Source organism: Centroberyx affinis, unplaced genomic scaffold (assembly GCF_046629955.1).
Source record: "Centroberyx affinis isolate AG114_WGS23_722 - 3 ecotype Tasmania unplaced genomic scaffold, CSIRO-AGI_Caff_v1 ptg001386l_1, whole genome shotgun sequence".
NCBI lineage: Eukaryota > Metazoa > Chordata > Actinopteri > Beryciformes > Berycidae > Centroberyx > Centroberyx affinis.
The window spans coordinates 360,001-387,875 of NW_027279869.1; the positions used below are offsets into that span (position 1 = coordinate 360,001).

The 27,875-nt window shown below is 45.5% G+C and overlaps 1 protein-coding gene across 2 annotated transcripts in view; it reads right to left on the reverse strand.

Moving 5' to 3' along the window:
- trabd2b (TraB domain containing 2B) overlaps positions 1 to 27,064 on the reverse strand; it is a 71,877-nt gene extending 44,813 nt beyond the window's left edge. For both annotated transcript variants that reach the window (XM_071526132.1, XM_071526131.1), the window contains exons 1-2: positions 26,688 to 27,064; positions 22,942 to 23,511 (exon numbers count right to left, since the gene is read on the reverse strand). In XM_071526132.1, coding sequence (XP_071382233.1) covers positions 22,942 to 23,511; positions 26,688 to 26,804 — 687 coding nt within the window. In that variant the 5' untranslated portion in view covers positions 26,805 to 27,064. The remainder of the gene's footprint in view (positions 1 to 22,941; positions 23,512 to 26,687) is intronic.
- Between the last annotated feature and the right edge of the window lie 811 nt (positions 27,065 to 27,875).

Below are 27,875 nucleotides of genomic sequence, written 5' to 3' on the forward strand. Positions count from 1 at the left end.
ACACTTCCCTGTCCATCCAACCTCCCAGGGAAAGTGCTTGGTATGAAGAAATCCAATATGATTAAGACTATGATTGCTGCCTCTAATAGTTTTAGCACCCATACCCTCTATTAAGGAAAACATTGGGTTTGGACCACAGCTCAGCAGGCTTCTGACAGAGGGAACCAGCTTGTGGGAAGGACCCATGTTTCAGTGTGTGTGTGTGTGTCTGTGTGTGTGTGCGTAGGTGTGGGTGTGCCTGTGGGTGGGTGGGTGTATGTGTGTATGTTTGTGTGTAGGTGTAAATATACACATGGGAATGTCTATGTCTGTCCGTGTGTGTGTGTGTGTGTGTGTGTGTGTGTGTGTGTGTGTATGTGTGTGTGTGTGCAGCCCGGTGAGGCTCAAGGGCAGACGTGGTCAGCAGTGCTGAGGGCCTGCGGTCGACCCGACCAACAAATCACAGGACTGTGGCTTTAAACGGGCCGCTAATCGTCTGACGGGCCAGACGGACGGAGAGGAAGGCTGAAGGAGACGGGAGGCGTGCTGCATAAACAAGATTACAACTTCTCCAGTTCGTCCTTAATGGAAAGCAAATAAAGAATAATACCCTTTAGGAGTAGGAGCAGCAATAGCAGCAGTATCAGAGATCAGTAAAATGGTATTTGCAAATATTTCTCAGTGTTTGTTTTAACCTGTTTGGAGTATCATATGGATGACTGACCCATAGGGGGAAAGCATTAAGAAGTTTAGACTATTTGAATTTATTTATTTATTATTATTTATTTCTCTGTCTTTCTTTTGACTGGAAATGTATCTGAAATCATCAGAATTTCTTGATTTGGTAACACCCCCAAACAACTAAGAATAATTTGAAACACTATTATATTTAATTGTTACTACTGTATTATATTTAATTGTTACTACTGTTATTTTTGGGATATGACTGATTTTGTTGCACTAAAATATGCAAATAATATGTTTTCTCAGTAAATATGTGCTAATTTGCCCCTTTTACTTTCTAGCAGATGAATTCAGACATTGCAATGTGTTGAGTAATACGGTATTTACTAATTTAGGGATTTTTCAAGAGAAGATCTCTGTTGAAAACCTACTTTAGCCTCAGGCTTAGGCTTAATCCATGTCTGTGAAACCTCTAATGTCGGGTTTTAATGGATGAAAGGTGCAGTAATGCAAATCCCTGTATTTTTACAAATACCGCATTTACTATGCATGTGGAATGGTGAAGTTCCAAGCCTGAGAGGAAAACTGAAGCTTGTATTGTGTTGCAGGACCACACCGGGGTGGAACCGAAGGGACCGTGGAAATGTTGCTGTCAGGAGCCGGTTTGATGGGGCGCAGACACAGAATGGTGTCGGGATGGAAACGGCTGAACATGTGGAGGTACAACACACTTCTTGTTCATGTGGGGGCAGCCATGAGAGCGCACACATGTGCACACAAACACACACACACACACACACACACACACACACACAGACACACACAGACAGACAGACAAACACAAGTACCTACTGACCCCGGCCTAACCTAAGTGTTATCTCTCTGTTGATCGCTGCTTGAGACTGCAGACCAACTGTCTGCCTGAACTGGCCCTGGGGCCACCACGCACACACCCACACACACACAAACACACACACACACACACACACGTGCGCACACACCTCGGCTTAATGGGCCAAGTCTCACCACAGAGGAAACAATTTCCCATCAAAGCTGCTATGAGTTTCCAGAGCTGTTTATTTGGTTGTTATTGTAAGAGATGAGATCCCTTCTCTGTTCGGAGCTATAAAATAGACCAGTGTTTCTTCAAACTCTTGGTCCGAGCCCAAAATGGGTCATTAGCCTGTTTCTGGTCGTACTATGATGGTCTGAGAAGAATGGGTCGCTCAGGCTGAGGCTATTTTTTATTTTTTTTCCTCCAAAGATTGAGAAAGTTTAGAAATTCCTGTCCTGGTATAAATCATTGTGCATGTGAGTGTGTGTGTGTGTGCATCTGTGTGTGCGAGTGCGCTCACTTGATGTGTTCATGTGTGTGTCTGTGTATTTATGTGTACATGTGTAGCTTTGGTGACCTCGTCTCAGCCAAGGAGCGCTTTTTTTTCACCAAGCTCTCAGTTTCCATCTCACCACACTCCCCGCTGGGCCAAAGCCTATCTTAATTAACACTGGGATTTTATTAGATCACTGTTGGTTTAGTACCAGCAACACATTGGCTTTGACACTAATTAAGCGCTGAAGTCTAGGCCGAGGCTCCTGTGTGTTAACTAGAATGAGGATGGTATGTGTCACACACACACACAGGGACATACACACATAAACACACAGGCGCACACACACACACGCACACACACACACACACACTGACACACTATACTATCGACTTGAGGGTCACTGAAAACAATATCTGTCAAAGTCAATTGAGTGGAAATGGAGCCACATAATGCAGTACCAGAGTCTATGCATTCCGTGTGTGTGTGTGTGTGTGTGTGCGTGTGTGTGTGTGTGTGTGTCTGTGTGTGTGAGTGAGTGAGTGTGTGTTTATGTGTTCGCCTGCATGCATGAGTGTGTGCCAGTGACCCAATCGTCGGTGGTCACGGGTGAGTAGCCGTGGTTTCAATGGCTCCGTGCCGGTCGTCAGTGGAGGACACACACACACACACACACACACATTCACACACACACACACACACACACACACACACACACACACACACATTCACACACACACACACACACACACACACACACACACACAGGGGCTTGCTGACCACATCTGTTACCGTCCCTGTTTGTCGTAGCTGACATGAAATACAGAGGCTTGGTGCAGTTCAGGGCAACAGAAGAAGAATGGAGGGGAATGACAGTTCCACAAATAAATACCCTCCCCACCACAATCATTGTTGTGAAAATAGCACAAGGAAGTAACACACAATAAAAATGCACACTGGCATCAACACACACACATACACACACACACACAAAAAAAAGCCACAGACACACACAAATGTTTGCAGTCCTGGGCCTTTTTCTTTTGAACAACAGGAACAAGCGCAATCATCTTTACCTCCCCCCAAAAACAAAACAAAACTCTCACTTTCTCTCACTCGCCCTCTTTCCTCGGGTCACTATCCCTTTCTCTTCTCCTCATTTCCTCTCCCCCACGAACCCCCTGCTCTCTCTTTATCCACCCCCACCCACACACACACACACACACACACACACACACACACACACACACACACACACGGTTCATTTCAGGCCAGGCAGTGGCCATGGCAACGCTCCAGGAAGGTGGGTGAGTCAACAGAGAGCCACAGAGGCCCTTCTCTCAGCCTCCGTCTCCAGAGGGGAGGAGGGGAGGGAGGGGAGGGGGGTTACTGCCCTTGCTGGAAGGGAGAGAGGAGAGGAGAGGAGAGGAGAGGAGAGGAGAGGAGAGGAGAGGAGAGGAGAGGAGAGGAGAGGAGAGGAGAGGAGAGGAGAGGAGAAGCAATGAGTGGAGTGGAGACATGAGGAGAGGGGAGGAGAAGTAGGTGTAAGTGAGTAGCAAGGATTAGGCAGGTGAGGACAGCAGAAGAAGAAGAAGAAGAGAGGAGAAAAGAGGAGAGGAAAGGAGAGGAGAGGACGGGAGAGGAGAGACTAGGAGGCGATGCCTTGGTGTCTGGCTAGTGTTGCGTTGAGGGTGTGATGGCTTGTGTCAGTTAGCACTCATGCAGTGTGTTTCTCCTGCTGTTGCCAAAATGGTGGACGAGGTGTCGGTGTGTGTGTAAGTGTGTATCATCATCGGCACTGTCGCTGTCAGGAGTCAGAGTGTCGGCAACGGTGAACAACACACACACACACACACACACACACACACACACGCGTGCACACACACACACACACATACACACACGCGTGCGCACACACACACACACACACACACACACACACACACGCGTGCACACACACACGCACGCACACAGATAGAGCAGACTGCTGGGACGGGTGACACAGACACATGTTTATCATTGAGGGGATTGGGTGGATTCCTTTCATCTGAGAACGGCTGACTGTTCCCTCGCTCCCAGCCTGACCTCTCGGCTGCCTTTATCTCTCTCTCTCTCCCTCTCTCTCTCTCTCTCTCTCTGCCCTCTGTGACCTCTTCACCCTCTCCCTCTTTCTCCCTGTATCATTTCTCTTTAGCACTTTCTCTGTCCCTCTGTTCTATCTCTCTGACCTCTTTGCCTTCATCTGACTTTACACCCCGTTTCATTCCCCCCTCTCTCTCTCTCTCTCTCTCTCTCTCTCTCTCTCTCTCTCTCTCTCTCTCTCTCTCTCTCTCTCTCTCTCTCTCTCTCTCTCTCTCTCTACCCCCCTGACCCATCTGCTTTTCATCTCAGCGCAGATAGACGGGTGGAGAAAACTGGTGGTTGTGGCTATGATGGAGTTGTGGAGGGTGGGGGGAGGGACATTTAACCCCTTAGCTTTCCAATCAAGTTCCTATAGATTATCATTGCTGACTTACTGACTGACTGACTGACGTGTGTGTGTGTGTGTGTGTGTGTGTGTGTGTATGTGCGTGCGCACTTTGACGCTGCATGTCTTTATGTGTGTTTATGTGCGTAGGGGTGCATTCCTGCATGCATGCGTGTGACAAAATAAGTGAGTTATTAAGCTGCACCAGGGATGTTTGCCTTCTCAAAATAAATGCACACAGATATTTGGCACGCTCCGACACCAACCCCCAAGCCCCCAACCCTAAACACACACACACACACACACACAGCACTCCTCACTGCGATGAGCTGTCAGTCCCTGTTAGGCTTGGCATTCTCGTTAGCACGCGGTTTGGATCCCCTTTCAGAGGAGCTGAACTCAGGACCTTTTCCCCTCAGCACTTCCAGAGAGCGACAGAAGCCAACGGAGGGAGGGAAGCAGGGAACAAGGGAAGAAGACAGACAGGAAGTAAGAGCCAAGGGCCTCTCCTGATATGGAGAGCGTTTGCATTTAATCATTTGTTGAAATGTCTTCCATACTCTTGCGAGTTTTACAATTCTCAGAGAGTATTCCTAGACATTTTCAAAGCCTGCTTCCATGCCGACTCGAATAATTGTGTCTTCATCTAAACCGCTCCAAGATTACCCAGGAGTATATCAAAGGCCAGCTGTGGGAGAGGGAAATCAAGCTTACCAAAGCACATTTCACCTTATGAATAATGTTACTTTAAGTTTCAATTACATTCCTTCCAAATGAGCCCCCAAAGAACCCATGGCTGATTAAAAGGAATTTATTTGTGTTTCTCTGGGAGAGAAAGTGGAATCAAGTTGCTCTTTACAAGAGCCAGATCAGCAGGTCCTCCTGGGTGGGCAGCGCTGCCCCAGAAAAACTGACCCCAAACCAGACATCCTTCAAAATGATTTCATCCACAATCACTGGTGCGCTGACGAACGCAACCGATCCAAGATAAGCATTTTAGCTTTTTTTCCACAAACAGGAGAAGCAAGAAAATTGCTACAGTGGGGGAGAATGTCCACCGTTTCAACAGTCATGCCCGAAGGTTTCTCCCAAAACCTGGCGCGCTCCCAACCAAAAAACTCCCCTCTCCGCACCATCCCAGGTTAGCCCAAGTGAAGACGGATGGAATTCCTGGAACATCTAGCAGACTTAAACCAGACTTCACACTCTCTGGATTCTTTTTTTTCCCCCCCTCATAGAAACTGCTGATGGTTTTGACAAATAATCAGGCTGCCCCAGGGGAGTGTGGTTGGGGGTTGTGGGGTGTGGGTGAGGTGTGAGGAGGAGCAGCCTTGCTTAAACGGCACATTCAGCGCCGTGGGGCTGGATGGTTCGGGGCCTTCGGTGGTTCAGTGGTTCAGGGGTTTGGTCTCTCCACTCTGGCAGCAGACCACATCAGGTTCAAACGGCACTAAAATGTTTTACGCAAATAGAAGTTCAGTTAGTCAGAGTTAGAGTCCATAAAATTAGCTCGAAATTAATGAATTGCCTGTTTTGGTGTGGTCCCAGCACAATTTGATGGTCATTTAATGTTCATTATCAAGTTAAGTTTTGGGGATGGTTCCTTTTTAGCTGATATCAACAAAGCTATAGTATCAATTATGGGAGGTAAAGTCCAGTAAATAGTAAGTAAATACGTCAAAAATGTTTAAAGAAGTAAGTAGAGAAGAAGAAGAAGAAGAAGAAGTAAGTAGAAGTAAAAGTACAGATTCTGAAAAAATACACGGAAAAGTAACATTGCACTAAAAATTTACTATAACTACAATAACTTAAGTAGGTGTAACTAGTTATCTTACTTTCCACCTCTGCAGATTGGAGGAACTCTTTACTCTCCTTGCACTATATGAAATCAATATAAAAGAGCACTTTTCTTTTCATTTCTGTTTGTTTTCTTTTTCCTCTTTAACCATCTCCTTGTCATTTTTTTTTTCTCTGCCTCTCTGTCTCTTTCACTCTCTATCTTCCCCTCAACATCATTCTCATCTTCTCTTCCCATGGTTTCCAGGGAGTCTTCCAGCTTTTGTTTGAGTAAGGGACCGTTTAGTGTAAACAGCAGCAGTGTTGAGGTTAGATAGTGGAGTTTATGTGGTTTATATGACCTGACCAGTTCTTACATCAGTACTCCTCCTCTTGAAAATCTTGATAAACACGGGTTCTGGCTCTCAGCAGCAACGCAGCCTCCTGTTGCATGGAAAACATTGTATCTCTTGATGTTTTTCAGATTTTTTACTTGGGCTGATACATTACATATTATTTATTGCATGTGTTGAGTTCCATGACCCCAGGGCCAGTGAAAGCCATTTAATATTTACAAAAATGCTTGTTTTTCAGGCATGCTTTTACTAAAAAAAAAAAAGACCCTTTGGACATGCAGGTTTGTTTTCTGACAGTAGCAACAGTCTCCATTTATTTGGCATTACTTCCTCCCTTGGCAATGCACCACAAGACTAATTCATTCCTTGTAACAACAAGATGCACAAGATGTCCAGTGAAGCATCTGCACGCCCTGTTTGTTTTTGATTATCTGCAGACCAGTTAGTTTCTATGAGGTCAAAGGTCGTAGCTGTCTGAGAGGGCAAGTTTCTTGCAGGGAATGAAAGATTGGACACAGAGGAACACAGATATGGATACACGCATACACACACAAAATGCAGACTGGACACAAAAACACACACACAGATTCATGCAGGCCGTTTGCCATCAGTCTTTCAAATCACTGGTGTTGACAATATCTGGATGCATATCACGTGGCCTGAGTTCTCCAGAAAAGGAGTCAACCAGGCGAACAGAGGATAAAAGTATTGTGATTTTGTGCATATGAATTCCTAGGCTTCCCACAATCTGCAGACACATTTACAGGCTTACAAGGTCTCAGACAGGGCCGGTCTGCTACGCTGCTGTGTCGTGAGGCAACTGTAGGAAAATGCAAGTCAGTGCTGCAGTCATGATCACCGCTTTAAAGTCCAAAACAAGACTAAGAGCAGCTCTATCTGACCCTGTGTGAAGACCAAGACCAAACAAGAGTCAAGTCCAAGTCAAGATGATGACTAGCCCACACCTTATTTCTGGCCAATGCCACAATAGTGTGTAAATTTGTGAAAATTGTTTTTGGTACTGTACTGGACATTGAATTATACTTGTATTGGACAGCATTTCCCAAAAGCATATAAATCTAACGTGGGCGAGTGTGTAATCCGCAGCCAGCTGGACATTCATCCATAGATAGAGCAATGGAGAGAATTACCCGTGATTTCCCCATAATTGAGAGATCATTTGTGTTGGTCTCAGGCACAACGACAAGACCTCAAGAAAAATATCTGAGATGAGACCAAGACAAATTAGGTCAGAGTCAAACACAAGACCAGGGCTTTAAAAATGTGATCTGGGCAGCAAGAAAACAAGTCTGGAGCTGAGTCCTGCAGTGTTAGTGTAACTGCCCGTGGCGAGGGCAGCAGTGTTGCGGTAGCGGTCAGCTGGGACCTCGTGTCCACACATTGTCGTCACCCCCATCCTATCTCCATCCCTCCCAACCCTCACTCTATCCCTTCATCCATCCCTCCATCCCGCTAAATACCCCGGCTGTTAGCAGGCATTAAAAAGCCATTCACACCGCTCTCAAGTGCTTGACTTGGCCGTCACCACAGCTGACTACAGAGGCTTTGAGGGGGCCTGGCCTCTCTCTCTGTCTCTCTTTCTTTCTCTGTGTGTGTCTCTCACTCACTCTCCCCTTTGCCTTTTGGCAAGCCGATAATATAGACTTGTGTTTCCTTTCCAATACTCACTTTCTCTCCGTGAGCTTTTCACAAAGATCTAGCTTTTGGCCGACGACAGCGGCACGCACGCCTGCATCGTCTGTCTGTCAGGCTTCTGTCGGTCGCCCGAGGCGTTGAGACTATTACCTGAGAGAATCAACAGCAGAAAAATCTATCAAAAACATGGGATTTGTTCATGCCAATCCGCAGAAGAACATGGCTTGGCCCACGCTGAGCCCAGTCCATATTTTTTATATTAGCAGATTCTGTAAAGTTGCTCTGTGACATAAGACATCCGGTGGAGGCCGGTGGCGAGGAAGAGTCTCTGCGGACCCCGTGCCATTGGCTGACTCGACCGTCACAATAAAGCCTGGAACAAGCAGGGACAGATGCCATGGCAAAACCCAATACCTCCGTGAACTATGAGGATGCAGCCAACAGCCAAGTTAGAACCAGAGAAAAAGTGCACTCTTAAAAAGCATTCGTCCTGTTCAACATATCTGCATAATTTAATCACACAATATATGTTAATAAACAACACATATTGCAACATATTATACTAACAAAATATTGGAAAATTTGATATATTCATTTTGAAAAAAAATATCATTGATCGGTTGTCCTTTAAAAAACAACCAAAGAGACCATCCTTTGAAAATTGCCGTATTTGTTTATCAATCATTACTATTAGACTAATCTGTTTTTCAAATAATGGCCATCTTGGAATGAAACTCTGCATAAAGATTATAATCTTTATATAGCACTTTTCGAAACAAAGGAGCCCTTTACAAACAATAAAAGCGATAAAAACAGAGTAAGAGATATAAAAGCAAGGCAAAAGCCATAAAAAAGAGGTCAAAAACAGCAATAAAAGGTCATTACATAAAACCAAGTCTATAAAAATATGTTTTAAGAAGTGATTCATATGTTGTGTTGGAAAGTAACACAAATGTGTATTGTCCCAAAGTCGACATACAGCTGTGCTGAAAATGACACGTCCTTTTTAAGAGTGAAAGATCTTGGAATAGAGACATAAGGGGGGGTTGGGGTGTTTCAGGGCAAAATGAGGTGGCCGTCCACATTGGGTGGTATATTATGGGATGCTATTACTACCCCAGGCAGGTGGTCTGGCACAAGGCTGACAGGGGCATCAGAAACCAATTACTGCGTCTGCTTACACACTGACTTTCCTCAGCCAAGTTCAACTCACATATCTGAATGGGCTCGTATGTTCAGGAGCTTTCTTGCTTACTCTTATCCCTCTCTCTCCTCTCTCTCTGCCGCTCTGTCTCCTTAGCTCAGCTCCAGGAATGCTCACTTGTGCAGCATCAAGTCAACTTCAGCTGTGAACCGAACTGTATATTACTGTGTATTTTAGACCAAGGATGGGAGAGTTAATCACATTCCCTGCAGCTCTGTTTTATTAGGATTCGACCAATATGGGTTTTTGAAGCTGCTGTTCTTTTGTGCCGTTATTTTCAATGTCTTCAAACTTGACCATTTTCATGACAAAAAAGTACATTGTACTTTGTAAGTATTCAATGTTTCCCCCAGAACTGTATTCTTGTCAGGGTGGAAAAGCGTCTGAAAGTTTCAATTCTTTTAGTCTAAACTTCATAAAGACTAAAAGAAATGTTTTAGGTGGGTTAGCAGCTCTACCTCACCTATTCAATGGAAAGGGAAACTCTGGGATTCATTACTGCCTTTAAATGAGGTATTAATAAACAAAACATAATTGAACGATGGAATTTATAAATTAAGTGTGCAAAGAAAATAAGAGGTTTAACAATGTCAGACTGATCCCAAAATAGACCAAACACCCAGTGAAATTCTGTTCAGTCTCTGCAGTAGTACTGTACTGTACTGATGGCCAAGCTGTGTGGCAGAGAACATGCTTTTGTATCCTTAAATGTCCTCAAACCACACTGAACCTCTGGAACATTTAAATTCTGTGTAAATCTAATTGAATTCAGTGGATGCAAATAAACCGTTGAACATGTGTGTGCAAGAGCGCATGTGTCTGTATTCAGCATGCATGTGCAAATGTGTGTCGAGTCATGAGCCCTCAACGCTCCCTGTGTGCCTATATGATTATGAATTTGTGTGTTTAAAAGTCAACTGCCCCACCTGCTCACCATTAATATAGGTTTTACTCCATCAAACCATTTCCCACACAGTCCCACATCTGTGAGTCACACAACACACACATTCACCTCCACCGCCCCTCGGGCTGACATGTTTCCCTGCTAATCTGTTTGCACAACTCTGCTGCGACCACAGGCCAATTACACATCGTCACATGATGCACACCCACAAGAGAGAGGGAGAGAGACAGAGGGAGAGAGGGGAAGAAGGGGAATAGAAAGAGAAAGGGAGGAAAAGGAGAGAGGAGCCACCCACTGAGAGACCCTCTCTCTCAACTTCTCCCCCATCCTCTCTCCTCCTGGCTCTCTCACTTGTCCTCCATCTCTGTCTCTCCCACTCAGTTTGTGGGTGTAATTGCAGCTGCCCATCATTTAGTCTATCCCTAAACATCGCCACCCCCTCAGGGACCACAGTCCCGGTAGGAATCTCTAAGTAAATTTGATTTCTCATCTCATTTACCTTCCATAAACGCTGCCATATGTTTGATATTATATTTAAACTGTTCCAGTGGACGCCAAGAGAGTGTATGCCTTGGGAAAGGTAGAGGAACTGTTGGAAAAGCTGCACTGGTGAATGACAGGTGAAATTGACCGAGATCTGAGAGAGGGGGGGAGGGAGAAACAACCTCAAAACGAAGAAGAAGGGAAGGGAGAGAAACTTCACAGCAGCATCCTAGTGTTTTTTTTTTTTTTTATTTTGGCAGAGAGGGAACTGTCGAGTGGAGAAAGTGAAAGGTTTCCTGTGTTATTGTTTTTTTTGCTCTCTTTCTCTACCACTCTCTACCGCCAAATTGAACAATTTTATTTTCCTCTCCTCTCTTTCCTGTTGCTCCTGAGTGGCGTTGGGGGCTACTCTGCTTCTCCCACTCCCCACTCCCCACTTCCCACTTCTCCCTGCTCCTCCACTTCTCTTTCTTATAATCCCTTTTTCTTTTTCTTTTTGCTCTTGCTTGGTCCTTTTTCTCTCGTGGTAAGGATTGACCAGGTCACACGTCAACAGCAGGGCAGCCAATTTCATTTTTTTTTCTCCCTCTTATGTGCCAGATGGGTAGGAATTTTCACATAAGTTCAGGAAAGTGCTTGAATGTAAATTTAGTGTATTTTTCTGTGATTGACAGCTTACCTGACACTGAATCTGAATGATCCTGATATGGTAACTCCCATCTATCCGGTACTGCATACAGGTTAAAACAAACACTGAATTTTTTGCAACTAGGAACTGGCCCAGGTCTGTGTCAGTCACAGGGAACTGAACAAAAGTCATGTTCGACAGCAGTGGGGGGTTGGTGTAGAGGATGTGAAATGCGGTGGCTGTCGGGGCTTTGGACGACGGGGCGGGGTCATCTGGAGGGCGAGGACGAAGGCAACCGGCTCCCTCAGACAATCCGGCTCAAGAGAAAGTTCTGGGAACTCGAATTTGAAAGGTGAAATAGAGGCCTGAATGCTGCAAATGCCTGAAATCCCCCAAGCCGCCGAGGGCACGCCGGGGTAAAACGCATTTATCGGCCAGAGGTTAACAGAAAAAAGGGGGGGCTGTTGTTAATCAAAGTGAAGGACTTTGATGAGGGCTGCAGCAGCATTAAGCCCGCTGCCCATCCAGGAGATCAGCTGCTCTTTTGGGATCGCTTTCCAAACGCTGGCCCGACACTCCGCTGTGTTAATCCGCTGATCTGGCATGGTATTTGAAAAGCAGCCGAACACAGAGATACACACACACACACAGAAGGGATAGAGTGCTTGTCATGTAAATGCATCGCAATAATGTGCATCCATGGCTTGATTTTTGCACTTGCAGGCATGCAGACAAACAGACTGACATGCGCACAAGAGGTAGAGCTTTTCTCATGTGCTGTAAGTGTTTGAAAGAAAATACTTCTAGTTGTTACTAGACTAGAGTACAGTGGAGTTTGACTGAGAACAGGCCTGTAATCGGAGTGTAAAGGTTTGGGCTGAGTAGTAATATTTTTCAAATTGGTTTGACTGTTTGAACTGTGCAGCTCTGGGTTTGTGCGTTCACTCCTCTCTGTGGTAATCTATCCCTGCAAAGCCGTGTGTGTCGGTACCAGAGCATCTGCGTCTGAGGCCTTGTTAACGGCACTGGAGCCTGTCTCCTGCTTCCCCGCCTCGCCGTCTCTCTACCTGTCTGCTTTTCTTGGTTCCCCGACTGCCTGTCTGTCTCTCTGGTTCTCCACCTCCCTTCCTGCCTGCTACTCTGCCTGCCTGCCTCTCTCCCCTGCCTGCCTGTCTGTCCATCTATCCAACTCCCCTCCTTGTTAAACTCCTTACCTACCTGTCTCTCTGCCTCCATGTCTTTATATCTCGCTTCCCGCCTGTCTGTCTAGCTCTCTCCCTCGCTACCAAACTGCAGTACTTCCCTGCCTATCTACTTGGCCTGTCCTCTGTTTGTCCCCTCCCTGCCAACCTCCTTGCCTGCCTGTCTCCCTGCTGGTCCTTCTGCCTGTCTGTCTGCCTGCCTCCTGCCTCTGGAATGGGCCGTGGGACTGGGAACTGAAAGGTACAGTGAGATGGGGAGATTGGGACGGGCGTCACTCCACCCGTTTGTGCAGGGGGAGACAGGAGGAATGAGAGGATTTATGTGCTCCCTAATAAAGTTTACGAGTGGAGCCGTGTTTCAAGAGCTCCAACTGGCGGTTTTCACATCGGTCGGGGAGTTGGGGACCGGCATCGGGGCCCGGTCGTGAACAGCAAAGCAGCCATCAGAATTTGGTTTCTAAGTTCCTCTTTATTCCTTTGCAAGTCAATGGAGCAAAGATTAACTTAATGTTTGACTTTTCCCTCCAGGGAACTCACAAACAAATTTTTATGATCAAGCCAAACAGGCAAATCAGCGGTTTACAAGTCAAAGCAGGAGCAACAACGGATTCTTAATAAATGAAAAAGGGCAGCTGTTACTGCATTAGTGACTCTGGCTCACCTGCTGCACACCTGAACGTCAATTTGACTGGGATTGTGACTGGTGGAGATACGCATACACCATTTTTTGAGCTAGACTGTTTTCAGAGAGGTTTTAGAAATCTGAATGAGCCGATGAGGTCAGTGGGAAAAGCCTTTAAGACGTTGGGAAACCCAGCATAGCAGTGGTGAATGCTCATTCTGTCACAGGCAAGGGAAAGAGAACCAAGAGGAGCAGTGATAGTGGGAGAAAAGTATATTCCAGTACAATAAAGCCCTACATTAGATCATGGCTTATTAAAAACTGTCCCTGCATATTACTGTTACAGTGTGAGGTGAGTAACGCACAGCTTCCACTTCTAAATTGTGCTCTCCCATTTTGTTTCCAGTTTCCAGTAAAATTTGCACTAACTGAACTCAACTTCCTTCTCCTCCATTGGAGCTGCTCAGTGGTTTTATAGTGAAAAAATGAACTTTGACGCAATAAATCACTTCGTCTATAAAGCCACTATAGTGGGATGAAAGTGTTTTTGTATTTGATAGCTCGGAGTGTGAATGTGTGAATGCAAAGAATGATATTCCTGAAAAGAGACATGCAAGTGTGCAGGATAAATAAAGGCTAAAAAAAGTAAACTAGAAAAGAACCATGAAAGGCATTAGGCCTATCTGATTAGGCAGGATAATAGAAGTGAATGGTATGGGAGTGAAAATGAAGTTGCTCTCCCAGCTTCCAGTTAAATTGGAACTGAACTCCCATCACCTACAGTGGAGCTTCTCAGTGGCAAACAGTAGGTTTTATAGAGAAAAAACAAACTTTGATCCAATAAATCACTTTGTATATAAAGCCAGTAGTGGGATGAAAGTGTTTTTGTACTTGAGTACTTGATAGCTCTGAGTGTGAATGTGTGATTGTGAAGCATGGTAAAAAAAAAAAAAGACATGCATGTTCAGGAAACATTTGCTGGATAAATAAAGGTTAAAAAAGAACAGCATTAGGCCTATCTGATTAGGCAGGATAATATAAGTGAATGGTATGGGAGTGCAAATGAGGGTGAGTGTGGGTTTGGGAAGGGGGTAAAGAAAGGTGAGAGGTGCAGTGGGGGGTTTAAGTAGAGTTGAAGTGCTCCACTGGGCTGTGTATAACAGGGACAGGGCAGAGGGGGCAGAGAAGACGCATGGGTCGCATTAAAACAGGGTTCAATGAGAGGGCTCCACTAATGCTACCATAATCCCTGACAAGCCCGGCTATGAGTCACACGCACACACACACACACACGTACGCACACACACACAGAGTTGTTCTCTCCTGGCACCTATTTATGACTGCTGGCAAGCGATGTGTGAGAGGTCTGGTAATATGTGAGGCTGATGTCACAGCAGGCCGGTCCACTGAGCTCATCTCGGACCACCGAGCCTCCAACATGGAAAGCTACATGCCATGGCGCACTGGCAATCTTTTTCCATGTTCCCCCGCTGGGAGCTATAGATACACCCGGGCCATCTGGATCTTTGCGGGGCACAGCTATCTCTCCAGCGATGGCACAAGTTTCAATTTATATCTGTTTAAAAGTTATTATTTCTACGTAAAAGTTGACATCTCTAACATCGCAACAGGTACAGGAAAAAAGAATTCAAATGGATGTTTAGATAAAATATAACCTGGTTCTAGACTCCTGAATCGCATCCCGCCGGCTTTTCAGATTTTGTCGAGCGATTCAGAGATTCCGGTGTTGCTCTTGTCAACAGCTTGTTCTCACTTGGAGAAACAATCGAGCCAATCGGCGCCTTTGCGGGCGGGACTAAAGTTTGAACCGTTTATCGCAGCGGTTTTTCATTGCCATTTCGGCAGAATAGATTTTTTGAAATCACCCTTTTAACCAACATATTATCTTTGCAAAGACAGTAAATACCGACAGTAAACACGCCCAGCATCAGTGTCACTGAAAATAACGTCAGAGCGGCCGGATACGTCAGCCACTAGTGATTGGTTTGGGGAAAATCATCTCCCACACACAGAAAACGGCTAACAAGGAGGCAATCTCAGGCTGAATAATGGAGTGGGAACGAAATGGCCATTCAGACTGAATATCAGGCTAAAAAAATACATAGTGTGGGTGGGAATCGGTGAGCAGGGAGCCATAGCGCACCCCGCTAGTTTTTCCCACTTAGCCCCACATCTCCATGTGTATTTATGGGTAAAAGCCTTGCTACTGCACTCCTGAGGAAGAACAACTCCAGGCTCACACACTCTTTCGCTCCACAAGGCCGTACAAGTTTTAAAGTCGACTAAGAGTCTCTTCATTAGATAAACACATTAAAGGCCCAATCCCTAGCGTTTTTGACTAACAGTATGTGACAGTTAAACATGTGCTTTTCATGTATTTCCAGACTGTAAAAGGTTACATTGCATTTACATCCCATCTCAAAGTCAAACTCTTCAAGCACAGGTGTGAACAGATCATAAAAATTTAATAATAATTCTGGATTGCAGCTTTAAAAATATCTGAATTATAAGTTATGCACCATCAGTGTTTTGACAGTGCACACATCACATCTCAGATTATCCATTGGCAGAGACATCCTTGATCTCAGCAGGGCTAACCTGTTTAAACAAAGGTTAAAAAACAACGGCATCCCAGCAGACAACAGCATTCCTGAGGGGGCGAGTGGGTTTCTGAGGAAATCAGTCGGTCGCATTCCTGTCTGTGATCAATCAGCCTCCGGCCCGGACAACCTGAAGTTAACCTCACCTTCCTGGAAACTACCTGCCCACAGAAAACAACCTCCGCTTCAGTCACTACTATAGTTTCTGTTGTTTGGTAAATAAATATGCAGATATAGAACCGCAATGTGTGTGTGTGTGTGTGTGTGTGTGTGTGTGCAATTTTGCAAAAAGTTACTTTTAAAGGTAATTGTTACTTTACTCCATTATTAACTTAACTATGTTACAGAGTTACTCTTTGATTAAAGTATTTTTGTGTTACCCACTTCAAACACACACCATAGCAATATATGGCTTGTGCTGCCAAGTGTTTTGTGGATCTGTTTACATTAATTGATAAATTTACAATGTTACCACAGATAACTAATCTGAGTACTACAAAGCAACACACTGCCTCCTGTGTGTGTGTGTGTGTGTGTGTGTGTGTGTGTCCCCTTAAAACTACCTGCCTCTAGGAAAAAAAACCTCAACACCCATTCACTTTACTAGAGTTTCCACTGTTGCGATGACAAAATAATTATATAGAAACAGGCTACAGTGTGTGTGTGTGTGTGTGTGTGTGTGTGTGTGTGTGTGTGTGCACCCGTGTGTGCGTGCTTAAGCTGGTCCACGTTTGAGGGGAAGATGGAGTGCCGAGTGAAGATGGACTCAGGGACGATCCACAGTGTGACGTGAGGCCGGTACAATTTAGGTAGAAAGTTAACGCTCATTCCATCCACCAAAGGGGGAATGTGGGCGAGGGACAGAGGGATGGGTTTGGCACATTGACCGCTGAAGTATGGAAGAGCGCTCCAACCCGCTGCGCTCAGTGACAATGTGGTGGAGTCATTAAACACAGTCCTCCCAGGTACTCAGAGGAGCGAGGAGGGACATGACCTTTCTACAGTCCTTGGGTCCACGATTGAGACAAAGCAGCGAGCCTATAGAGGAACGCTGAGATTACACAGAAGCTTCATGGGTAGATTGAAGCATATTATCCAGCCTGAGTTCATTGTCAGGTAATGGAATATTTAGGAAAAGCACAAGGTATACAGAATAAAGGAAAAATCCATCCTCAGATACTCTTACACTGTTAGATATCATCAATTTATGGTGTTTAATGCATTCCAGGAGGTATTTTGTGATGAAGTTTCGTTCAACCTGCTTCATCTACATCTACTTCAGTTAGTGATTTCTTACATTTCCCAGAATGACTTTCGGCAACCCCCAGAGAACCGTGTAGGTGAATGTAGGTGGAGAGAGTGATAGCAATAGCAGTAGCTATAAAAGCAGCGCTTCTATAGCTACTCAAAACGCAAATGGGGCTACTGTCGGTAGAGAAATTGGTATCTCTGCCTTTTCTACGATACATTTCTCCCTGTATGATTGTTGAACGTCGGTGCAAAATGGTGAGTTTAGAAAGAAGCCCTCGCTCTTTGATTGTGAGCGACTGACACCTTGCGTGAGCGACAAAACCTTAAGTAACCCTACCCATAACCGTTACCGTTGATGTTTAGATAGTTTAAATTTTTTCTTCTATCAAACTTCATTGTAGCTGCGCTGGAATATCTCAATACGACGCCACATCTGCTATGTTTTTTTTACAGTGTTTCAGTGTTTTAAAGTTGATTTTTCCTATTAGGTATCAGGTGCTGGAGTCAAAAATCTGAACAAAATAAGAGTTAAAACATCGTAGTTGTAAAGTCTACAGTGCCCTCGCTCTCTCAGCGTCCGCATCCGGCCTCTCCGCCTCCCTCCGTCTCACCGTCAGCCTGCAGTGTTCTGGCCAGCACATAATTGTCTAAGTGCTTCTGGATGGCAGCGGGCTATTTGGTCATTAAGGGGGCCTATTAAGTCATTAGTGCAACAGTGGGACTGCCGTCTGCCTGCCGACAGGGCCAGATGATCGGCCCGATACGTGTTGCCGCGCAGTTTTCCACATATTTGTGCAGGTAATTATAGCTTAGATGTGAAACACCCTCTGATGTCACGCTTAAAGAGGGGGATGCACGTCGCCAGCACACTTTAAAGGTAATCTCCTCCTCCCCTTCTCCTCCTCTGTTTCCACCTCTTTTTCCATTCTCGGTCTCTTTGTGTGTGTGTGTGTGTGTGTGTGTGTGTATGCAGTATATGTGTGTGTGTGTGTGTGTGTGTATGCAGTATGTGTGTGTGTGCGTGTGTGCGTGTGTGCAGATGAGCAATGGGTTAGCAATGGGACAACCAGAGCCTCAGGACATGTCAGAGAGAAAGATAGAGGGAGAAAGAGAGGGAACGTAGATCCAAGAAGAGCCAGGAGGTCAGAGGAGAAAGGAGCAGAATGGAGACAAAACTGCTTTTTCCATCACTCTGTGGCCAACACATCGCTGCGAACCCAATCTTACACACCCACCGTGGAATGTAAATATTTGACTAGGGGTAAGGTCGGATGTTACTTAATTCCCCCCTTTAAAAATGTCTTGTTTAGGTGAACACAGTCCAAGGAACACAACGTGAAGTGTTCTGTCATGATATGATATGATATGATACGACGCATGAGAGAGTCATATTTTGAATTCATCTCCGCTGCGGCTCTCAGCAACCCTTGCCCAACCCATGGAGATATTCACTACCCTGCTCTCACAATATCATATTCACTACATACCACAAATGCTCATCAAATGACACTCATGCAAAGCCACAAAACTCTGGATCTGTACAGAAAAAGGCAGAGCTCCTGGCTATATACTGTATTTTACTGTAAACCATTGCAAGGATATTTTGTTTTGAAATCTGTTTTAAATCATTGGTTGGTATCCTAGAGACATGTACTTTATAAAGCATAACGTTAATTGTATAAACCAAACCATCACATAAAGTTATACTGTACAAAATTAGATGAATATTGTGATATAATATTATGCCTATATTTCCCAGCTCAATATGGAAACTATGGGTCTATACAGAGAGAAAGGCAATGCCCCTGGCCCCGAAAGATGAAAGTTGCACATTCAGACCACAGCGTGTAAACTCAGTGGTTAGTATCCCAGAGTCATGTACTTTTCATAACGTATTTTCATACATATGATATTTTCGCCACATCATCCAGAAAGTTCCCCGCTCTGCCCACAGCATGTGTGAGGCTCGTATGCCGTGTCAGCACAACAGAAAGCCTCAGCCTAACATCTTCACCAGCGGAGGGCCGGGACGGGAGTCGGACTGATTGAAATAGACATGTCAGACTGTCACTGAGCCGCCGTGCTGGAGCTCTAAACCGGGCACCTCCTCACCAGGAGGAGGAGGAGGCCATGCAGTCTCCTGCTGAGCAGAAACCAGATCCTTGTCCCTCTTTTCCTTCACCCAGTCCCCTCTGTGGCCCTGAGGTGACAATACTGGGGTCTAGAGACAGCCATCTCTCTCTCTCTCTCCCTCTCCCTCTCTCTCTCTCTCTCTCTCTCTCTCTCTCTCCCTCTCCCTCTCTCTCCCTCTCTCCCTCTCTCTGTCTCTCTCCCTCTCTCCACAGGTCACAGCATAGTGAAAATAGCCCTTGTCGGTAGAAACTCTGCCTGGTCAGGAGTTGGACAGGCTCCCCTCTGCTCTATCTGATTGGCCGCTGCCTGCCTGCCGGCTCAGCAGTGCCCAGGCTGACCCCAGCAGACTGCCAGTCTCCTTACCGCTCTGCTGCTCCGCGACTCCACCGCCACCTCCCACCGTGACCCTCGACCCCTGCCCAGGAGACAGGCGCCACCGATATGATGTCATTTCTCCCCGACATGGGCCAGCGGCCTCGGCTGCAACGCGACCCAGGGAAAATAAATATGGGTGTTTATATGCTGGGAGTGAGAGAGGCCCACAGGCTGGAGCAGCCCTCCAGTTCCCCCAAAAGCAGCGCTGCACTAAAACCATCATTGTTCCACATCTTAACTCCGATAATATATCTCAGTGGAACATAGATCACCTTACTGCTGTGATACCGCTGAGAAACTCATGATGTGTAGGCATCTTAAGGGAGATGAATGATAATGTGTACACTATGGAGCCATGACTGTGCAGATGAATTCAAGGATCTGCACTGAGTTTAGATGGGAGGAAACTTGAAAAAATGAACAATGGCTTTGGGGAGAGGAAGTATGGTAGGAGTTATTGGTTGTGCAGCTTGCACCCTTCTAGCCGGCCCGGCTTCCTCCAGCCGTTCCCCCTCGGTGCTTATAGCGTGCCGTAGGAAAGCCTTTTGGTACTGGCTGGCCCGCCCAGCTGTCGACCTACATCGGCCTCCATGGAGCTGGAGAAGAACCATGCACCACGGCCTGCCTTTGTTTCCACAGCCTCTAAACCCCTGCGCACAAAGAGCTCCACACCTAATGGTCTGAAGAGAGTCTGTCTGTCAGGCTCATTGCCAAGTTTGCGAGGCCTGGCACACCTAGCATCTCTCTCTCTCTCTCTCTCTTTCTCTCTCTACATACACCATCACCTACATCACCACTACAACCTGCAACTAATATACCTCCTCCACCGCCTCCTTACCCAGAGGCGACAATTTATCTACGGTACCTCTACTCGTCCAAAAACTACTTCCTCTGAGGTCACCGGCCCCTAAGCGATGGCTGACCCAGTGACGCCGGCCGTCCCACACTCCAGGGAGCTGAGCCGGGGTGAAGCCGGACAAACCCGCGCCTCGAGAACACCCGCCTCTATGCAGCCCCCCCCCACTGCGCTGGCACCGCTGGGACCAGGTGCCGGTGAAAAACCTACGGCGGATGATGAATCACCGCCGTTCATGTTCCTGAGAGCCCCTCGGCGACGCCAGAGCGGCAAAGTTACAGGATATTGTAAGCAGCTACTTTTATTGGGAACAAATATTATGTGGGCCGGCAGGGTTTGGAACCTTTCCCAACTTAGATCTCTCTTGAAGCATTGCTCATGTTTCAGATTAGAGTTAGCGCTGACACGATGCACATCAGTCTCCCTGCATTTTACTCCCCCCTCCACACTCTTATACTTTTTCTATCCTCTAGTCAGTCTCTATCTCTACCGTCTCTGTCTTTCTCTCTCTGGGTCTCACTTTTCTTTTTCCTGACTCCCACCCACACATTTTCTCTTTGACTTTTCGTCTATCCATCCTCCTGACCTCATCGCTGTTCCAATCAAGCGTAGAGGGATCCAATCAACCATAGTGTTCAGATTATATCGCAAATTATTATAATTGAGAATAATGGTTTCCATGTCAGTTTCATTTCAGCTCTGAATTGCTCTCGTACATATCTGGAAAGTCAGAAGTCAGAAGTCCAACAGTACTTTGTGCTCTGCTGGGGTGAAATTGAAGTTATTCATCATCCAATTTTGAATGAATTTCCATGGCAATAAAAAGGTTATCTGAATTTCAACGAACACCTGTCTCATAAAAATATTGACTTTATCATCCCTTGTAAATTCAATGCATTCTCCCTTTGCTTTTCTCTGAGGAACAATAGAGGACACTCCCTCGATACATATTGGAGTCGAATGGAAATTCTCAGGAAACAGAAACATTGCTTCCAACAGTTGGATACTGTACCGCAACTCAACCCTGTTACAATGTAATTTAAAACAGTGTTGTTATTAGGGGCAACTGCTGTGCCTGCCACACTAAATACACATCAACTTAAGGGCAGTTACACTGAGAACAGTTTAAAGCTGAAAAAGACAGAGGACATGAATTCCTTTAACATCACAAGAAAAAGACTTGTCTAATGCATATAATAGGCTACACAAATTGCAAAACACTCATAACGGCATTAGCACTTGTCCTCTTCGCTACTGAGAAGCACAGTGAGTCGAGCCAAGCTTATTTCTAGGGGTAGTAAAGCTCCCAGGCATGTGCAGGGCATTCAGTGCGGCTTTGACAGCGTAGTTAGGAGGTGCTGATGAAAGAGGAGAGGCTGTGTGAGCCCGCTGCCTCTCAAATTAGCCCCTTGGACCTGTCACATGGAGGCTCAGGCCCTCACAGATTCTGTTGCTCCACACCGCCGATGTGCGTGCATGGGGCTTTGCAATGCGTGCTGCTTATGTACCTTCGTGTGTGGCGTGCATGCAAAACACATGTGTTTGGTTGTCTCTGTGTGTATTGTATGAACACACACGCACATATTCAGATGTTCTTTGTTCTTAATGTGGAGCAAAGATAATATTGGAGCATAAATTAGAGGAGCGCATCCTCCCCGTCCTGTCAAGGCTCATCACAGATTTTTCTAGACCTCCCAGAGTTTGGAAAATAGACTCCAGCGTCCAGATTGGTGACCTCCAATTGACTAATCCAAGTCCATTCTTTAAATAGACCTATATGTTCCCCTCATCTTTTTACCATCACAGGAGAAATAAAAGACGGACATACTCCCCATGTTTCGCTCATCAAGTAATTAGGTTATTTCGTTCATCTTTCATTCTCCGATTACAGTGCGACACTAGCGATACCGCAGGGACCCAGACAGACAGTCTGCTTTAATGAAAGAGAGAGCTCTCCGTATTTCTCACCTTCTCTAATCTATTCTGCATGTACATCGCTCAGCCTGACACCCTCTCTGCCGATTCAGCTGTTGTGTCTGTTTGTTTAGTGAGGTCAACGAACATCCATAACCGTAAAGCTGTCTCCAGCGGACAGGATTTAATCAAAAAAAATTTCCCCCATACATTGTCTTCTCCCACATTCCCAACTGTTCCTTTCAAGGGATGCAACACCCTCAATCTGTACACACACACACACACACACACACACACACACACACACACACAGGCTGAGCAGTTCTCTACTTCTATATTTGTCACATACAGGGTCTATTCAAAGTGCTCAAAGCAGTGTCTTAAGAAATACGTTTCTGCAAGCAAAAGGACATATAGGGGTGCAGTTGGTATGTAGACTGGGTGCCGTGTAAATGCAGTGGATAAAATGCAAAAAAAGGAGAAAATAAATTAATTTCATTACCTGAGAGAAGTTGAGCCCGTTGAGGGGGTGACACTGCTCCTCCACCCTCTCCACCGCCCCTGTCGTCTTCCTCATCCTCTCGGCCTCTTGAGCCAGGAACAGGTCCAGCACCGGCGTCCCGCGGGACCTGACGTCCCACTCCGTCAGCGAGTTCACCATCAGCATCACCCACACGGGCCTCTTCCTCTCCCAGTTCCCTGCAATGGCGTTGAACAGGTAGTCGGCGTACAGGCCGCGGCCGCGCTGGTCCGCCGTCATCCAATAGGGCATCATGTGCTTGACGTAGTCCAGGTGCCGTTTGAGGCGGCGGTACAGGTCGCGGGGCAGCAGGGTCTGCAAGTTCTCCCCGTGCGGCAGCAGCTGGCAGCTGGTCAGCTTGGAGATGGTCAGAGGGTCGGTCAGGTCCAGCTCAAAGAAAACATTGGAGCTTCTGTGGAAAGCCCGCTTGGAGCTGTCAGGGATGAAGTCCCAGACCCGGGTGTAGGGCACGTGGATGGTACCAAATAAGTAGGAAGGCGGGTGAGGAGGCTCACGCTTCACTGTCCACAGGAAGGAGTTCATGTCACTTTGCTGTGGAGGAGGCAGAGGAGCGAGAGAAGGGAAGGGAAAGAGAGAATGAGGCAGAATGTAAAAGTATAAAGTCAGTATAGAGTCAGAGGAAAGAAAAATACCAGAACCATCATTTTGAAACTGCCCGACTAGCCTTAAAACTAAAGTTGACACATTTTTCCTCTGTTGTGGTTTACTGGCTCATGGGCTCAGGTCAACAAGTTAAATATTGGAATACCATTTTGAGATGAAGGCAGGGGAAGTATGAAGTCTAGTCAGCTCTGGGCTGTGCTGTGAGCGTACACTGCTGTGGTGCAGGCAGGGAGTTTATAGAGGGGCCTTCTGGACTGTAAACAGACCCCCGTGTATTGTTGAGGTGCATACCTCGGTTGCCAAAGCCTCTTTTGGGCTGGGAAGGATTTCGAAGGCTGCTGCCGCAGTGCAAATATACTGTACTGGAGCTCATAAAAGTCAAACGCTGAAAGAAATCTGGGCCTCGTTGTGACCCCACTACGATACCTACTTTTGTTTGTGAAATTGAATTTTACAGAACCAGGCAGGGAGTGCTGGTGCTGACAGCCATACGTACAGCACTGTTTTTATGTTTTATGGCTTAGGTTACAGGAAGTGTTTGTCTATTGTGGTTATGTCTATACAAAACAATGGCATGATGGAAATCAAATAATCACAACCATGGCAAATGAGCATAACGCTGTATTGCAAGCATACATCACTGTGCAAATGTGCTGTGCATGTGCTGTGACACCATGAAATTAATACTTTGATGTTGGCATCGTTGAAATATGAACAAGCGTTTATAAACAATATCAAAATTCTGGCTTCTGAGGCATGGGGTAATCAAGCAGACAGGGGATGGAACCTATTACTGTAAAATAAAGTTATTCTTAGAAAATGTTTACTTCTAAAATTTAATCAAGATTTCCTTCAACTGTGTCCCAATTATACTGCATGCTGCCAATGCTGCATTTGTCATATGAAGCTTTTCAAATGACTGCCAAAAGCTAGTAGAGTCGTCTTGTGCATTTGGGAGTTCTGTTATCACCATAATTAACTGCAACGAACATAATTTCTGGCACAGTCTTTTCCAAGACAAAATAAATAGTGAGCGCTATATTTAATTTCAGAGTGTTTAGCCTGTGCAAATACTGAAATGTTTAAACAGAGTTTGTTTCTAACTTTCTAACTCAATTTTCACATTGGCCGGGCCCGGCCGACACTGGGCTAACGGGAAAGGTTTGGATCGCATTACAGTGCGTTCTCCCTCTACATCATATTTTGGAGACACGCAAACTTGGAGAATTTTTGCATATGCAGCATTTTGTCAATCGTTAACGACCAAATGTGCGCGTCGGCCTATCCATAAAATAAGACTTAGATTCAAGAGAACATGGAAAGTGCGGTGGAGTTTGTCTAAGTCCAGAGGAGAGGCGAGATCCCTCTGCTAAAGCTACATGGACTTCTCTGCTCCAGAGCTCAGGGCTCCTTTTTATGGGGGTAATTACTTTTAACAGAAAACAGAGAGCACTGTACTGACGCATTACAAATCACATGAAGAGAAGGAGCACGAAGCCTTCAATGATCTCTGACAACAGTTCCATTATCCGCGTAGCCGTAATGAAACAAAAGCCTGTGATCTCTAACGACTCCCTAATGACCTCCTCCAATGTCTTAATAACACTGCTTATAGACAACTGCATGTGTCATTTTTTTATACGTTAATTCGCCTGTTGCTGAGATCATGTAATTTTTCTGTTGTTGTGAGGCCTTTTGCTGTTTTGTTTTGGGGGTTTTTTTGTAGCGGGGAATCTGCAGTAGAGCCAGGCGGCGCGTGTGCTGGACGTGATGTCTGCAGTCATGATTTTAATTAAGTTTCCCTTCATCTCCTCCGTCCATGATAAATTCACACTGAGAGACAGACGGGAGCGACAGCCCGGCCTGGCTCAGATTAGAGAAGACTCACATTAATTGAAGTGGAGTAGAGCCGCCTGCTGCACTGCTACACACTCCCTCACGGTATGAATTCAAGCCACTCCATAATTTTACCAATATGCCCGATAAGTGTTTTAATAGGCCGTGTTGCATTGAAACATGATCACTTCTGAAAGGTCAGTGAAACTTTTCCAAATAAATGCACATGAAGTCAAGTCACCCGTGGGTGTTCCCCACTTGCTTTTGTCACATAAACAGCCATAAAGTTGGCGAGCGGCACCAATTTCTCTTGGCAACCGCTTTCATTTCCAAGGCCCACAGCTTTTCTTCGTTCATGGAAGCTCAGGACCAAGTTAGTTAGCCTGAAGCTTTTCTGCGCCAATGCATGTGTTGCTTGAGGATTTACCTTCATTACCTGGACCTGGAACCATATGACACACAGCTAAAGCCTGTAGTCACTCAAATTAGATATTAGCAAAAAAAATCCATGGAAAAAATGTAGCATTATCATTATTATTATCCTTAGGATATTATTATTTTTATTGTTATTATTATTATTATTATTATTATTACTGATGTTGTCGTTATTGTTGGATTGTTAGATTGTCTATATATTGTTCTATATTGTTTTAGTAATTATCCAGGCTTTATATGATAATCCACATAAAAACTGTAATTATACCGTATTCATACTGCATTTCTAATTTAATTCCAAGCTGCATATTCGTTTTATCATCCGTTAAACTCATTTCACATCAAACAGATTATAGGGCAATAATAAATAGCAATCATGGGTTAAAAACGGCCGAAACCTTTGACCTTATTTACAGTAAGCACATTCATAAGGCGCTATAATAGAACATGGTGCTAACTTTACAACATCCCGGGGTGTGATATAGCACAGTCGTCCCCAAAGTGGGGTCCGCGGGACCTCCAGGGGTCCTTGAAGGGGTTTCAGTGGGTCACCAGCTAAATGAAGAATAGTTTTATTTCACTATTATTTCACTCCCCAGACGTTAGCCTGAAGGAACACATTAGGATAACCATTCTGATTACAGCTTTCACTGTCCCCACTTTTGGGTATCACCCCAATTCTGTAACTAACAACATCTTCTCAAATGGGGTTCAAATCGTATCAAATGCAGGTTCGTGGTCGAATGTGTATCTTCGGGTTCCCTGACATGAGAAAGTGTGGGAGCCCCTCATGTAGCCCCCTCAAACCCGCGGTCACAACCAGCACGACTCACCGACTTTGGTGCGTCGCACTGCCTCGGTCTGTCCGGTCGGTCTGCGCCCCGGGGTGCCACAGGGTGCAGGAGAGCGCTCAGCAGGACCCAGCTCAGTCCAGGCAGACAGACCATCATGTCGAGGCGAGAGGACACTTCTGACAGTCTGCTGTTAGACACTTTTATCTCTCTCCTTCCCCTTTGCTCTCTCTCTTCTTACTGTCCTTATCCCCGTCGACTTTGAAATAAAACGTTACCGGTGGCCTCTGGGCTCACATGTGCCGCTCGGCTGGAGGACCATTTCGCCCCTCCGTCATTCCCGACGCTCGTTACGGCTGATTTTTTTTACTTTTTATCTGGGCTGTCTCGTCTCCTTCCACTCGGTGCTGTCCCGACGCAGGAGCCGAGCTTTTTACTCTATGGAGAGTTTCCGCGGTGCGCTCCACAAGTTTGGAGCGTCTTGACTGGAAGAGAAGGAGGTGGGACGCTTTGAATAACCCCCCACCCCACTCCAACACACTCACACACACACAACACACACACTCCTGCTTATTTTAAGAGGAGGGGAGCGCAGGTTCAGAAGGGGATGACAGGTTTGCGTGAGTGAGACATGGACTCGAAAAGATTATGGGAGGGTGGGATCCTTAAAAAATCACTATAATATTCCTATAGAGACTTATAGCGTGTCTTTGGTACTCAATAGTGAGTTTTTATCTCTTGTGTCACTAGAATATTGCTATTCCTATAGTGTCCTGGGTTGGACACTATAGGATTGATTTATGAATTTTTAAACTTTACCATTAATTAATCTACAAGAAGTTAACACAATGAGAGAATGTAGAAGAATTTGATCATCATTTCACTGTTATCTATACAGGTAGTCATTGAATTCTGGACAAAATCATATCTAACAATAAAAAATATTCTCAGATTTGGGTCCGAGAGACAAAGTCTTATCTAATAGCGGTCCGTGGCCCTAATGTGAACCAATTAGGGGTCCTTGATATGAAAGATTAGACAATTAGGCTGAAAATAACTGTTGTAGTGTGCCTATGATACTCATTTATGGTTGATGCGTGACCTGTTATTTTTACCTCCTATGGTACTATTATAATATTCCTATAGGAACATTCTACTCAATAGTGAGTTTATAGTGACTTTCATACTTTATGGTATTTTTCTAATCTTTAATTTATGGTACTACTATAG